At 39.0% G+C, this 16,751-nt stretch overlaps 1 protein-coding gene across 1 annotated transcript in view; it reads left to right on the forward strand.

The window, feature by feature from the left end:
* Positions 1-16,751, forward strand: part of LOC105519896 (putative uncharacterized protein ENSP00000383407) — a 58,166-nt gene that overhangs the window by 10,640 nt on the left and 30,775 nt on the right. The window contains exon 2 of the mRNA XM_011953431.1: positions 2,773-2,904. Within this exon, the coding sequence (XP_011808821.1) occupies positions 2,773-2,904 (132 nt within the window). The remainder of the gene's footprint in view (positions 1-2,772; positions 2,905-16,751) is intronic.

The raw sequence follows: 16,751 nt of genomic DNA on the forward strand, positions 1-16,751 counted from the left end.
TTGTCTCCTCTGACTATGTATTTTAAAATAGCCTGTCTTTAGGCTCACTAATTCTTTCTTCTGCTTATGCATTCTGCTATTAAAGGACTCTGATGCATTCTTCAGCGTGCCAATTGCATTTTTCAGCTTCAGGATTTCTGCTTGATTTTTTTTAATCATTTCAATTTATTTGTTAATTTATTAGATAGAATTCTGAATTCCTTCTCTGTGTTATTTTGAATTTCCTTGAGTTTCCTCAACACATCTATTTCAAATTATCTGAAAGATCACATATCTCTTTCTCCAAGATTGCTCCCTGGTGCCTTATTTAGCTTACTTGGTGAAGTCCTGATTTTCTGGATGGTGTTGATGCTAGTAGATGTTCTTTGGTGTCTGGGCATTAAGGAGTTAAGTATTTATTCTAGTCTTCACTGTCTTGGATTATTCGTAGTTGTCCTTCTTGGGGAGGCTTTGCAGATATTTGAAAGGACTTGTGTTTCGTAATCTAAACTGCGTCTGCTTTAGGGGACATCCCAAGCCCAGTAGCACTGTGGTTCTTGCAGATCGAAGTACCTCCCTGATGGTTTTTGACCAGATATGGGAGATTCTCTGGATTACCAGTCAGAAACTCTTGTTCTCTTTTATGACTTTCTCCAAAACATACAGAGTCTCCCTCTGTGTTATGAGTTACTGGAAGCCGGAGGTGGAGTGACAGTGGCACCCTTGTAGCCACCACTACTGTGACTGTGCTGGGTCAGACCTGAAGCCAGCACAGCCCTGGGTCTTTCCCGGGGCCTGCTGTAACCAACCCCTGGCTACTGCCTGTGTTCACTCAAAGTGCTGGGGCTCTACAATCAGCAAGTGACAAATCCAGTCATGCCTCTGTCTTTCCCTTCAGGGTACTGAGAGCCCCCAGGCCCTGGGTGAGTCCAGAAGTGTAGTCCAGGAGTCAGGGACTAGAGTCTGAAAACTTAGAAGTCTACCTGGTGTTCTATTGTATTACAGTTGAGCTGACACTCAAACCACACCATCCTTCCCACTCTTCTGTCCAGTTTTTAAAGACAGAGGAACCTCACTCTGTAGCCACATCACCCTAGGCACAAGGAGTACCGTGAGACTACCATGTATGTTCTCTTAAGGCTCAAGGTCTCTTAGTCAGCTTTTTGTGAGTGCTACCTGGCCTGGGACTTACCTTGCAGGGCACTGGACGCTCCTTTGGCCCAGGGCATGTCCAGAAATGCCATCCAGGTATGGAATAAGAGACTACAAGAGCCCCATTGGTGCTTTACCCCCATGTGGCTGTGCTGGTACCTAAGATTCAAGATAAAGTCCCCTTTGCATTTCCCTCTGATTTTCTCAAACAGAAGCAGTTTTGCTCTGTAGCCACTACAGCCAGAGTATCTGGGTATCACTGCTGGCTATTCAGGGCCCAAGTGCTCTTCAGTTAGCAGGTAATGAATACTACCAGGACTGAATCCTTTCCTTCAGGGCAGCGGTTTCCTTCTGGCCTAGGGTTGCCTAGAAATGTCATCTGGGAGCTAGGGCCCAGAGCAGGGGTACCTTATGACTCTCACCAGTGCCCTATTATGCTGTGGCTGAGCTGGTACCCTAGATGCAAGACAAAGGTCTCGCTACACTTCCTTCTCTCCTCAAGCAGAAGGAAGGGGTCTCTTTTGGAGCCTCAAGATATGCAGCTTGAAGTTAGGGGCAGGGTGATGCCTGCACTCCCTTGGCTGCCCCAACCGGTATCTCAGTGTGTCACATGTCCCCTCAGTCTACAGTCTCTGAGCTTAGTTCACACTGGGCACGCCCACAGGAGTTGCAGCCCTTGTGTCCTAGACTGCCTTTTGAGTTTACTGGAGACACAGAGTGCTGTAGCCCTGGGTGGCAAGGTTTGCAGACACTCAAGTTTGGATCATTGCAATAGGAGATTCCCTTCTGGCTAGGGCTGGTTTAAATGCTCCCTCTATGGCTGGGCATCAGTTGAGTTTGGTCTGGGTTTTTTTATTCTCTAACAGGATAGCACTAAGTTCAATGCCTCACAATGGCTGTGTTCTCCCTTCTCCAGAGCCCAGAGATGCTCTCCACACCAGGCTGCAGGTGCCAGGATAGGGGGGTAGTGGCGTCGGAGATTCGGGATTGTCTTTTCTATCTCTTCAGTGCCTCTTTTAGTGATTTGATGTTAAAACCAGGTACTAGGAGTGTTCACCTGAATTTTGATTCTTATGAGGGGGTAGTTTCTCTGTGTAGATAGTTGCTAACTTGGGGTCCTTGCTGTGGGGAAACGATCACCGGAACTTTCTATTTTGCCATCTTGCTTCGCGTCCTCTGCCCTAGAAACTGCTATTTTACAGTTGAGAAAACTAAGATCAGCAGATTGTATTTCTTATAAAAGGAGGCGGTACCAATTAGAGACATACATGTAACTCAAATCTGTGACCAACACAGTTTATTGGTGCTTCAAATAGGCATTTATTTAGTTTTTTGAACTTCATGTCTTCAACATACCTCTTGAGGAATTCCCTCATTGTGTATCTGCCTCTGTAACACTTAGACTCTTGTTTAAATTCTTGGCTCTGTAATAATGGTGGGAACAATAATTCCTGGCTGTGTAATAATTCTTGGCTTTATTGTATTGTTCACTGTTGAAAATTAGCATACTGTAAACTCTTAATCATATCCCCAGGGTAATTTAAATAAAGTACTATATAAAGGTGGGTGGATAAATTAGGTATCTTTTCAAGGAAAATTATTATTCTGTTATTCCTTGACTCATAAATCTCCCTGTTGCAGGAAGGCTCTATGGATAGCTTATATGAGCCGATCCCAGAGCAACAAGCTAACCAAGAAAACAAGTCTAGCAGAACTGATTCTCCTATCCCACCCTTTGGAGAGAGTGAACAAACACCGAACAGTCTCTTCGTGGTGAGTGAAGCATTAACCAGAGTAGATTTTTTTTCTCTATTATAGATCTAGAATGTCTTGCCTAATGATACCTGTTAATGCAGCAAAAATTCACTATTCTCAGAAGGTTATCCCTTTAGTTTTTGATTTTCTCTCTCTTGTTATCTTTTTTATGATTTTGGCTTATTAAAATGACCACCATTTATTGGATGTGCACTGGATGATTATATAAGTTAGCTTAATCCTCATAGCAACCTTATGACTATAAATAATTATATCATTTTCTAGATTTTGAAGTTGCAAGAAAGAAAGGCAAGATAAGATACTAAAGGCTATAAACTAGTAAGTGTTAAAGTTGGCATTTAAACAGATATATATCTGAATCAGTGGTTTCTGGCAAACCAGGTGGTGGTTGCAGGGGAGACCTAGATTGATAACATTTGTCAATTTCCACCATGTGAATGCTTTACCATGGCCAATTTCAAACTACCCATAGTTTAACTACAGGTTTGCAGTATCTGAATATTTAGTTAATCATTATCTCAAGTGCTGATTCTGGCACATCACTGGCTGCTTTCAAAGTTTATGCTCTAACCACTGTAATAAACTATTTCTTGAATTTATGGATACACACCATCATTTCTAAAAGGTAAGTGTCAGAAACATGCAAATGCAAATTGTTTTGTGAATTATCTTTAAAATTGCTAGAGAGAGAGTTCTCTGCATTACACAGAATCGTACCTGCCCCTGTTTAACAGTGCTGGCTATCCTAACTCTTAGGCAATTGACCTGTATATAAAATACAGTCGACCCTTGAACAACATGGATTCAAGCTGTGCAGGTCCACTTATATGCAGATTTTCTTTTGCCTCTGCCACAACTGCTCCGATTCCTCCTCCTCCTCAGCCTACTCAGTGTGAAGATGACAGGAATGGAGACCTTTATGATGATCCACTTCCACGTAGTGAATACTAAACATGTTTTCTCTCACTCATGTTCTTATTAACATTTTCTTTTCTCTAGCTTACTTACTTGTAAGAATACTCACACACTTAAGAAAATATCTTAATACATGTAATACATACAACATACAACAAGTGTATTGATTGACTATTGATGTTATCAGTAAGTCTTCCAGTCAACAGTAGGCTATTAGTAAAGTTTTTTGGGAGTTAAAAGTTATATGAACATTTTGGACTACATGGGGCGTCAGCAACCCTAACCTCCATGTTGTTGAAGAGTCAACTAAAATTTCATATATATGAACTTATTTTACTTTTGTTGTGGCTTAGGAAAATATAAAACAGGCTATGTCTGCTGCAGAAAAAGGGCATCCGTCTACTTACAGATTTAGATGCCACTTCCTGTCCTTATAATCACTTTTCCGGTTAACACACAAAAAATCATTTTTTCAGTGCCTTATTTTTGTAAGGTAATATGTGTATACATGAAATTATTTATGCTTATTCTCACAACAATTTTAGAGAGACTTAGAAAGGTGGAAAAGGTTAGATAACTTGTCCACTCAAAAAGAGGATGCACCAGGATTCAAACTGAGAGCTTTTTTGCTTCAGAGAAAGGGTAACAACAAATTACTTTTAAGTTTTACACTTACCTTCACACATACCTATTTTGTTCTTTGGGTATATTAAAAACATCTTATTACCATAGCTTCCAAAGTTTTGGCTTCTTGAAAGCTTGGAGCAATTAGAAAGCAATGTTGGAAAGCAAGCTTAATAATAAATCTCAGTAACATAAAAATAATACAAAATATTTTTTAATACAGTGGAAACTCTTCCCTTAACTTTACACGTTTTTGAACGTCCCTAAGATGCTGATATTGCTAGATATGCATAAGAGGGAGCAATAATATTTTGCACATATTAATGTGAGAGAGATAAACCATTCACATGGAGGCTGTCAATTGACACTGCAAATTGTTCATAAGCATTTTCACCCCATAATTAAAAAGAAAAATTGAATAGGCTGAAGAACTTGAAGATATTTTCTTAAATGTGTGAGTTTAGTAAACATGCATAAAAAACCAACCATTTCATGGCCAACTAGTCTACTAAAATTTTTTCAATCTTCATTTATATTGCAAAAGAAGACCAGAATGATAAAAACATGATTTCAATTGCTATAGCTCTGTCTCTCTCTGTAATTTCTCAGGATTTAATTAAAAATATATGTATACATACAAACATGTATGTATGTATACATGCATACTGAAAAGTCAGTTCAACCCTTGATTTCACCTTTTAGTTGTTGAATTATACCATTCCCATCAAATTATTATTAACACTTATTATATTCCTAATGAAAATTATTTCACAACTTAGATGAATAAAGTCATTTTTTAAAATAATTAAATCAGGCCGGGCGCGGTGGCTCAAGCCTGTAATCCCAGCACTTTGGGAGGCCGAGACGGGCGGATCACGAGGTCAGGAGTTCGAGACCATCCTGGCTAACACGGTGAAACCCCGTCTCTACTAAAAAATACAAAAAGCTAGCCGGGCGAGGTGGCTGGTGCCTGTAGTCCCAGCTACTCGGGAGGCTGAGGCAGGAGAATGGTGTAAACCCGGGAGGTGGAGCTTGCCGTGAGCTGAGATCCAGCCACTGCACTCCAGCCTGGGCGACAGAGCGAGACTCCGTCTCAAAAATAAATAAATAAATAAATAAATAATTAAATCAAAATATTTTAGGTACCTGTTTTCTTAGTATCTCCAGTTAATGGTTTGGAGCTTTCCTAAATTTCTTTCTCAGCCTGTGAGGAATAGATTTTTTTTTCTTTTTCTCCTGGTATTGGCACTTCCTTCCCCCATCTTGATGTAAGAAAAAAAAGTTTCAGACCTGACTTAACAGTACCAGAAACAAATATTATTCCATTTGGACTCATTCTTCAGAAATACACTGAAATCACCCTAAAGCTAATGGAGTTCTGGCTCAAGCTCCCAGTCTTCAATCCGGGTATTTGTAACCTTTCCAGAGAAGAGAGGTACTCCCCAAATCTCTAGAACCAACCTGACAATACATCTATTTGCTATGGAGGAAACTGTAGCCCATAATAAAAATAATGTCAGTTGCCACATGAATTGAAAAGGAAAATCAAAATGAGAGAAGAATCCTTGGTTTCCCTTATAAAATATATTATTTATTCTTACGTACTAGGAATTTTATCCTTTGGATACCACTACTTTGAACATAGTGGGAGTTCCATAGATGAACATAAGATCATCAATATTCTCAAAGGAGATGATCCAGTGTAGCTCATATGTATAATTATGGGTAGTAGAGGCATTGAACAGAAAGAGGTTTATTTGGGAGTTTTAAATGAAGAATATCATACATCATCATAAATATCTAGTTTGTATTTTAATTGCAATTTTAGGAAGGATTGATAATGGATGGCTTGTCCAAAGAGAAACCAATTTAAGATACGGGACATTATTAAATGTTTAAAAGAGAAATAATAAGTGACCCACTTGCAGTATATTAGGAAAGGCATAAGTGTTGGAGGACAACTGCCAAAAACTTGCAGGAGTGAACAAGCATGAGGCTAAGTAAATGTGCTGAAAAAAATAAGCTAACATATTAGCCAAAGGACTGATCAATCCATAACGTTATTTTAAATGTAGCCTGTAACTGCTTGATTCTGTATCTATTTTAGTTCCTCCTTATGTCTGAAGCTAAATAAGTATTTGAATTAGAAAAAGTGAGAATGCTACGGTTCGAATGTTTCTCTTAAAAAGTTCATGTGTTGGATCGCTTCTCGGCCTTTTGGCTAAGATCAAGTGTAAAAAGTTCATGCGTTGGAATTTAAACCCCCAGTGCAATCATACTGACAGGTGGGGTCTTTAAGAAGCAATTAATAGATCATGAGAGCTCTAACCTACAAATGGATGAATGTCGTTATCGTCAGAGTAAGTTTATTATCGAGAGCAGGTTTGTCATAAAAGCCAAGTTTGGCCCTCTCTTGTTCTCTTTGTTTTGCCCTCTCTTGCTTGCCCTTTTGCTTTCTGCCATGGAATGACACAGTAAGAAGGTCCCCACGAGATGTGGCCCCTCTGTTTTGGACTTCTCAGCTTCCAGAACTGTGAGCCAGTAAATTCCTGTTTGCTATAAATTACCCAATCTCAGGTATTCTGTTATAGCAACACAAAACAGATTAAGACAGAGAACATAAAATGTTTGTATCTCTGCCAATTTGGGGTTAACTGGATCAAGTCTGAATTATCTGACTTGCTGTCTGTATTGATTGAAGTAAGCAGATAATTGTCAGTTTTCCACTTCATTTTGTATCTCATAAATTGATAGAAAACTTGAGCCTTTTAAAAAATGTGCTTAAATGTGGGTCAAAAGCAATGCTCCTATTATTCATATCTTGTGCATAGTTGTCATTCAATAAATATTTGTAAGCTAAATAAATGAATCAGTGAAGGTTCATTACTCAAGCTAAAGAAAGTCTTAATAATAATGGAGAGCCAATGATGCAGCGGATGAAATTGTCAGCTTTGGAGTTGAGCAGTTATGGATTCTCTTTCTAGTTCTGTCGCTTAGAAGCTATATGACCTTGGAAAGTTGCCTAAAGTCTTGCAGTCTCCGTTTCCTTACACTGTAGAACAAGGTGAGTAATGTTCTGTATAAATTTGCCAAATTCAATTGTAGAAAACAGAATCGACTCTTGCTACTAGAAGCAGGCAGGATTTAGCATAGAAGTTAGAGAACCCTCAGAAGGGCTGATTTTCATACTCTAGAGCAGGGACTGAAAATCACAGCCTGAGGCAGCCTGTAATTGTATCATGCAAGAACTAAAAATGGCTTTTATATTTTTAAAAATATCTTTAAAAACAGAAACAAAAATAAAGGAGACAATAGAATGCAATAGAAACTGTGTCTCACAAATCTAAAATATTTCTTTTTTTTTTTTTTTCTGAGGCGGAGTCTCGCTCTGTCGCCCAGGCTGGAGTGCAGTGGCCGGATCTCGGCTCACTACAAGCTCCGCCTCCCGGGTTCACGCCATTCTCCTGCCTCAGCCTCCCGAGTAGCTGGGAATACAAGCGCCCGCCAGCTCGTCCGGCTAGTTTTTTGTATTTTTTTAGTAGAGACGGGGTTTCACTGTGTTAGCCAGGATGGTTTCGATCTCCTGACCTCGTGATCCGCCCATCTCGGCCTCCCAAAGTGCCTGGGATTACAGGCTTGAGCCACCGCGCCCAGCCAAACCTAAAATATTTCTATCTGACTTTTCACAGAAAAAGTTTGCTAACCCCTGCCCTAGAGCTACACGGTACAACTGCAGGTGGCAACTGAGTACTTGAAAAGTGGCTAGTCCAAATGCAGATGGACGACAGGCGTAAAATATATAACGTGTTCTAAAGACTTCATATAAAAAATGACTAAAATATAGGTTATTAATAATTTTGTAACGTTTTGATGAAGTGATAGCATTTGATATATTTTAGATAAAAAGGAAATTTTGCTCATTTCCTTTAACATGGCTACTGGAGGTGACCTCCGCTTTCACATGCCACTTTCCAAATTTCACATGGATGCATATCATCTGCCAAGTCTAAATCATATCTGCTATCCAAGCTTTGCGAGAATGTATATAATGTGGTCTTTAGCCTTCTGGTTTTTGCATAGAGAAAGACACACCAGAAGGTACATGGGGGAATGTTAAGGGGAATTCTACTATGTCCACCACTCTCCCCTCTCAGGGTCTTTAACCCTTATTATAAGTGGTGTCACTACACTCTAACCAAAACACACACACTCAAAAACAGTGCCGTCTCACCACTAGAACTCCTTTGCAATATATGTGAAGGGTGGCTGGCTTTCAGAAGGTGACTCTCCTTTGTCTCTAGAGAATATAATTTGTGTTAAGCTGGTCCCAGGCACAGTTTTATGATAACATTTAAAATGAGTTGGATATAACAATCCCTCTACAATACTTGGGTCCTGTAAACTGTTAATAAATTAAGACCTTTTTTTTTTTTTTCAGTTAAGATACAGACAGATGACCGAAGAAAGCAAGATTATTGAATCACATTATTTTAGAGAATAAATCACAAACAAAGGAGTTGATACACAAAATCGCTGCTGCATCTTCAGGCAGATGACATTCTCAATAGCAGCTGAGTTTAAGGATTACCTGAAGACAAACAGATACCCAAACCCTGTCTTGGAGCTATTACAATTACAGCAGCCCTGTCCATTGGAAATATAATGTGACTCACACATTTTAGTTATGCTGGTTGTCAAAATAAAATGTTTTAAAAAGAGAGACAGGTTAAATTAATTTTAATAATATATTGAATTAAGCCAATATATCTAAAGTATTATCATTTCAACATGTAATTAATACAAAATTAATGAGATTTTTGTATCCTTGTTTCTAAACTAACACTTTGAAATCTGATGTGTATTTTACAGTTAAGAGCACATTTCAGTTCAGATGCTGAAACTTCAGTGGTTAAAGTGCAATCAGTCCCAGCGAAAAAATCTCACCTTTGGTTTTAAATTAAAATTAAATTAAATTAAAATTCACTTTCTAAGTTGTATCAGCCACATATTAAGTACTCAATAGCCACTTGAGACTATGGATGGCTGCCATATTGGACAAGGTAGTACTGAAGGCTTGAAATTGCTGATGGTGCAGAGGCATAAAAGTAACCAGAAAATATCAATTCTCCACTTCACTTAGGGAAGTACAGATGTTAAAGTATAAAAATGTTTGATGATAGACAATTAGTTATATACTTTTCGAAAGAGCATAGATGTTAAAGTATAACAATACTTGATAATAAACAGTTATACACTTTTTGCTTGTTTGTTTGAGACAGAGTCTCGCTCTGTCGCCCAGGCTGGAGTGCAGTGGCGCGATCTCGGCTCACTGCAAGCTCCGCCTCCCGGGTTCAAGCGATTCCCCCGCCCCAGCCCCACCCCACGCCTTGTCCTCCCCAGTAGTTGGTACTACAGGTGTGCACCACCATGCCCTGCTAATTTTTTGTATTTTAATAGAGACAGGGTTTTACCATGTTGGCCAGGATGGTCTCAATCTCCTTATCTCGTGGCCTCGTGATCCGCCCGCCTCGGCCTCCTAAAGTGCTGGGATTACAAGCGTGAGCCACTGTGCCCGGCCGGTTACACACTTAGAGATAAAATTATAGGAAACGCATCAGTTTACCAATGAGGAAGCTGAGATTAGTGACTTGACTGCAGTGACAGATGGAGTCTAGGCTGGAGTTCTGGATCCCAAATAGTAGTCCTGGTTTTTGGTTTCTCTCCCACAAGCCTAACATGTGTGGTGGCAGTGGGGTGGGGGGTTACGTGCATGCACGTGTACACAAGAGTGAGAGAGATCAAGCGGGGATGATTAGAAGAGTGTCTTTTTGGGAGATGAGGAGTGAGGAAGAGGAATCCTTAGTAGGAAAAATAACCCAACCTTATAATATATGTGCTAAAGATATTCTGATATCTAGAGAACATAGGGAAAAGAACTTGAGATGGGTGAATAGACTTACATTTTATTCCTGCTCCCAGACTGGGAACTGTGTCTTTGGGAATGTGATTGAACTTATCTCACCCTAAGTTTTCTGAGCAATAGAATATGGATAAAAATTTCTGTCTCTTGCAGAAAACCAAACACTGCATGTTCTCACTCATAGGTGGGAATTGAACAATGAGATCATTTGGACACGGGACAGGGAACATCACAAATTGGGCTTATCTCGTGGGGAGGGGGGAGGGATTGCATTGGGGAGTTATACCTGATATAAATGATGAACTGATGGGTGCTGACGAGTTGATGGGTGCAGCAAACCAACATTGCACATGTATACCACCTATGTAACAAACCTGCACGTTGTGCACATGTACACTAGAACTTAAAGTATAATAAAAACGCAAAAATCTGTCTCCTGGTTTACAGTGAGCATCAAGTGTTGTAACCCACTTTAAGCAGCTGGTATGGTGTATGTTAATGACCACCACCTTTGCTTCTGCAAACTGCCACACCAGGGCACAGCAATCTTTCAATTTAGTATCCTTAATTAAATGACTTTAAGTCAAACTCTCACTTAATCTTGGATGTTATTTTAAAATAACTGCTTAAAATAATTTGTAATCAATGCTTCTTATCTAAAAGTATTGATTTTTACTGGACAAGAAGAAGCAACAGGATTTATTGTTGATGTGCATTAGAAAACCCAAGATTTTAATCTCTACAAATCGCCTCAAACACCTAGGTGTAGTGCAGTGTTTGACAATTCAGCCTTAGACTTCCCACCAAATGTAGACAGCTGTAAACAAGAACATCTGTTGTAGTGGTATTTTTTCACCTACTAATTCGTATTTCAGGGTTTTCTTTTCCTTTTAATTTTTTTTTAAATTTTTGTCACTTTAAGTTCTGGGATACAAATGCAGAACGTGCAGGGTTGTTACACAGGTATACATGTGCCTTGGTGTTTTGTTGCACCTGTCAACCTGTCATCTAGGTTTTAAGTCCCACATGCATTAGCTATTTGTCCTGATGCTCTCCCTCCCCTAGCCACTGCCCCCTAACAGGCCCTGATGTGTGTTGTTCCCCTCCCTGTGTCCATGTGTTCTCATTGTTCAACTCCCACTTAAGAGTGAGAACATGTGGTGTTTGGTTTTCTGTTCCTGTGTTAGTTTGCTGAGGATAATGGCTTCCAGCTTCATCCATGTCCCTGCAAAGGACGTGATCTCATTCCTTTTTACGGCTGCCTAGTATTTCATGGTGTATATGTACCACATTTTCTTTTCCAGTCTATCATTGATGGGCATTTAGGTTGGTTCCATGTCTTTGCTATTGTAAATAGTGCTGCAATAAACATAAGTGTGCATGTATCTTTATAATAGAATGATTTATATTCCTTTGGGTATATACTCAGTAATGGGATATGTGAGTCAAATGGTATTTCTGGGTCAAATGGTATTTCTGGTTCCAGATCCTTGATGTATCACCACACTGTCTTTCACAATAGATGAACTAACTCACATTTCCACTAACAGTGTAACAATGTTCCTATTTCTCCACATCCTCTCTAGCATCTGTTGTTTCTTGATTTTTTAATAATCACTATCTGACTGGCATGAGATGGTATCTCATTGTGGTTTTGATTTGCATTTCTCTAATGATCAGTGATGTTGAGCTTTTCTTCATGTTAGTCGGCTGCATAAATATCTTCTTTTGAGAAGTATCTGTTCATATCCTTTGCCTACTTTTTAATGGGGCTGTTTTTTGTTTTTTTTCCTTGGAAATTTGTTTAAGTTCCTTGTAAATTCTGGATATCAGACCTTTGTCACAAGGTAGATTGCAAAATTTTCTCCCATTCTATAGATTGCCTTTTCACTCTGATGATAGTTTCTTTTGTTGTGCAGAAGCTCTTTAGTTTAATTAGATCCCATTTGTGAATTTTAGCTTTTGTTGCAATTGCTTTTGGTGATTTCATCATAAAATCTTTGCCCATGCCTATGTCCTGAATGATACTGCCTATGTTTTCTTCTAGGGTTTTTTTTTTAATTGTTTTGGGTTTTTAAATTTAAGTCTTTAATCCATCTTGAGTTAATTTTTGTATAAGGTGTAAGGAAGGGGTTCAGTTTCAGTTTTCTGCATATGGTTAGCCAGTTTTCCCAGCACCATTTATTAAATAGGGATAATGATAATAATAAAATTAAATATTTTAAAAATACAAGTTTAATTTTTTATATACTTACTCATCAACATTTTATACTGATAAAAGTCACTGGAAAAATTGATTAAATTATTCCCAGCTACTAGATGTTAATGAAAAAGTAATATAGCAGATTCAAGCATAGTTTTAAAGACAAACAATATGATATGTGTCTAACAGTTGGTTAGAGCTCAGCACTAATGAGGCCAAGGTCAGGGGTTAATCCCCTCATGGCTAGTTAGTTTTGTTCTATTTCATAGCCAATGGCAGCATCCATGACCTCAGATAGCTGACTTGGATATGCATGCTATTGATCATTAGGGAGTCTGGGCTGAAGGATAGAGGACACCAACAGAAAGCCATTGCCCATTATGGGAAGAACAACTGAAGGGTAGAACTACCCTGCTCCATTTGTCCATGAAGATTTTCTTTTGCTACAATCAGTACTAGGCCACCAGGTATAATTCTCCACTTTCAGCTTGGGATAACTTATCAGACAATAGTAAGAGCGTTAAAATAGAAAACTGAGTTCTCCTTCTGGCTTGGTTTCTAAATGGAACGTGATTAAGTCATTACCCAATCCAGATCCCAGTTTTTACCTCTAAAAACTAACAGAGTTAGACCAGATGTTTTTTAAAGCCCCTTGCTGTACTAAAATGGCTCCATAAATACATTTAAGATTTTTTTGTGGAGTGGAGGGTTGTCCAACATTAAACGCTATGACTTTCCTTTTGCTACTGCAGAAGGCAAAATTTTTAGAGGACCTCAGTGAACCCCACTGTATTAATCAGGGTTCTCTAGAGAAACAGAACTAATAGGGTGTGCATGGTGTGTATGTGTGTGTGTGTGTGTGTAGAGAGAGAGAGAGAAAGCAACATCTAGACTGGTGTTTCACTAAATATCTGGGTACTGTGGCCTAGCCATGTTGACACATAAAACAAATTAACCGTAACATCTGCCTTTTGGTATTTATGTCCTTGTGTAATCTTCATCCTTGCATGTTACTTGATTCCAATAGAGAAGGGCAAAGGTGACAGGAAGTCATTTCTGTGATTAGGGTACAAAAGACTTGCTAACAGACTGCCTCTGTTGCCTTCTTGTTTTGCACACTATGATGAAGCCAGATTCCACTCCACGTGGAAGAGACCCACATGACAACGAACTAGGAAAGGCATTCAGTCTATAGCCAGCAATGAAGTAAGGCCTCCAGCCCAATAGCCTTCAGGAAATTGAATGCTGCTAACAATCACTGAGTAAAATTAAAGGAGAATCCTTTCCCTAGCTGAACCATCAGATGAAACCTTAGACCTTTGGGCCAACAATTGATTACAATCCTGTGAGTGACCATGGAACAGAGAACCCATCTAAGTCAGGCCCATATTCTTAACCCACAGAAACTCTGAGGTAATAAATGTGTATTTTTTAAGCCATTAAATGTGGGAGTAATTTGTTGCACAACAATAAATAACTGATACAGGAACTAAAATTAATGTGACAAGATATTGATCACGGTTATTTTCAGATAAACAAATTAATGCTAGTTAATTTAAGCAGAAAGGAATATACTGCAGGTTATAGAAAGCCCAGAATTATTGGGAACTGAAAACACATACTCTAAGCTTGCAGGAATCATGCCGAGAAGGCACACTATAAACCAGCCACCAAAGATTGCTGCTGCTTCTATCACAGTCAGGAAGTGGCCAAATCCAGAAGCTACTACCACAATGGCTGGCTCCAGAACCACACTCTCTCCACTGAAGTCTGTGACCTTAAAAATAGATACACACACCTTGCTGTTTCCCTATGTTAGGTTTTATATCAGTGTCTTAAGTTAGCGTCTGTGATACATGTGACCTAAACAACATACCTTATGCTAGTAGCAAGAGAAGTTAGAAAATGTGTTTCTTGCCGGGCGCGGTGGCTCAAGCCTGTAATCCCAGCACTTTGGGAGGCTGAGACGGGCGGATCACGAGGTCAGGAGATCGAGACCATCCTGGCTAACACGGTGAAACCCCGTCTCTACTAAAAACTACAAAAAACTAGCCAGGCGATGTGGCGGCGCCTGTAGTCCCAGCTACCCGGGAGGCTGAGGCAGGAGAATGGCGTGAACCCGGGAGGCAGAGCTTGCAGTGAGTTGAGATCTGGCCACAGCACTCCAGCCTAGGTGACAGAGCGAGACTCAGTCTCAAAAAAAAAAAAAAAAAAAAAAAAAAAAATAAAAAAAAAAAATTTGAATTATAAAAGAAAAAAAAAAAAATCAAACAAAAGAAAAAAAAAAAAAAAAGTGTTTCTTTCCTTCTTTCTTTCCTTCCTTCCTTCCTTCCTTCCTTCCTTCCTTCCTTCCTTCCTTCCTTCCTTCCTTTTTTCTTCTACTTCTCTTTTCTCTGCTCTTCCTCTTCTTATTCTTTCTTCTACACATTGATTTTCAGATCAATGAAAGACAGATGTCCACTTCAGCAAGAAAATATATATTCAAAATATCTAGAGAGTAACACAAGTAACTGTGATTAAAATCTGGTTTATAAGTATCAAGCCTAACTTCTATAAGAATCCCCAGAAGGAATTCCTCAAAATAATGCAATACAGTAATTAGAAGCACAAAATTCAGGGGAGGAAGTCAAACAAACTTTATAAAAATCCCATCTTGGGTGGGGCACAGTGGCTCTCGCCTGTAATCCCAGCACCTTGGGAGGTGGAGGTGGGCAGATCACAAAGTCAGGAGTTTGAGACCAGTCTGGCCAATATGGTGAAACCCTGTCTCTATTAAAACTACAAAAAATTAGCCGGGTGTGGGGGTGGGCACCTGTAATCCCAGCTACTCAGGAGGCTGAGGCAGGAGAATGGCATGAACCTGGGAAGCAGAGCTTGAAGTGAGCCGAGATCCTGCCACTGCACTCCAGCCTGGGGTGACAGAACAAGACTCTGTTTCAAAGAAAAAAAAAAAAAAATCCCATCTTGGACAAGTTCCTTGAACTCTTTAAGCCCTTGTTTCTTCTCCTATAAAATGAGAAAACTATTTGTGACTTAATTATCAGGTGAGAATAAAAAGTGACAATGTATTTTATACTATTAGCTGGAAGACTGGGACAAAGTAAATGATCAATAATCGGTGTTAACTCTAAGTACATAACTGTGGTTCGTAGTTTAATGGTACAAGTCCCATGAAGAACGTGAGATTTAAGGTCAGCTTAAAAAGGAAGAACTAGAGTTAAAAATGAAGAAAGAGGGGTGTTTAAGATGTTATCACTGCACAGTGTCCCAGAACCTTTCAAAAAAGGTCTTAAAAAACCACTTAGAGTCTAGTGTCTTATAAATGGGTAAATGGACACATTGAAATGTGACATGTCATCTTAGAATAGGTGAGTAATGGAGAAGTCAAAGTAGGTGACTCCCAAGTTGGTATTCTAACCACTTAACTGCGTTTCTTACTTGACTTAAACTATTAAAATTGAGAGTTTTTTGTTCTGTCTTATATTATCATCAGCATTGACATAGCTATTAATAATATAGATACTAAAGGAAGAAAATGAGATTAACAATGGCATCCATCAGCTAGGTCTTCATCAAACTACGAACAAGATGAGTCAATGTCAAAACAGTGCACGTAATCCTTTTCTTGACTTTGAGATTGTATAATGACTCATAACAAGCCAATATGTAAAACATAGATTACGTTGACTAAAAAGGCTGCACTTTTCCTTCATTCTTATTGTTTCCTGTTATATCTATGATTACATACAGCTGTTCTTCTGCCACCAGTTCATACATGAACACCTTTTGGTAGTTTTAATTGGTTTCCTCCCGTAAATAGAGACTTATGTTAAAATAAAATGAAATCAATAGATTAAGGTTAATTGTGCTCTGTTCTTTTTTTTTATTTCCTAGGCTTATGGGAGAACTACTAATTGAATCTGATGAAAGCCGTGGTTATCTCTTTAATCATTTAAAAAAAAAGCTGTAAAGCAGAAAAGCCCGTTCCTACTTTAATTTTCTCTTAAAAGCATTTGTCATCACTACTGACATTGGACTGAACTACTATAGATCAGGAACCATGGATTGTTTCTACAGAAAGGGATTTTAAAGTTCTTGTTCATCAGCCTTCGTTTTATACATGGATACCTGATTGAGCTCTGAGAGGGTTCCTGGGTCTTGCCCAGTTTAGTAGCAGCCCTG

The sequence above is a fragment of the Colobus angolensis genome, unplaced genomic scaffold, assembly GCF_000951035.1.
Source record: "Colobus angolensis palliatus isolate OR3802 unplaced genomic scaffold, Cang.pa_1.0 Scaffold360, whole genome shotgun sequence".
Lineage (NCBI taxonomy): Eukaryota > Metazoa > Chordata > Mammalia > Primates > Cercopithecidae > Colobus > Colobus angolensis.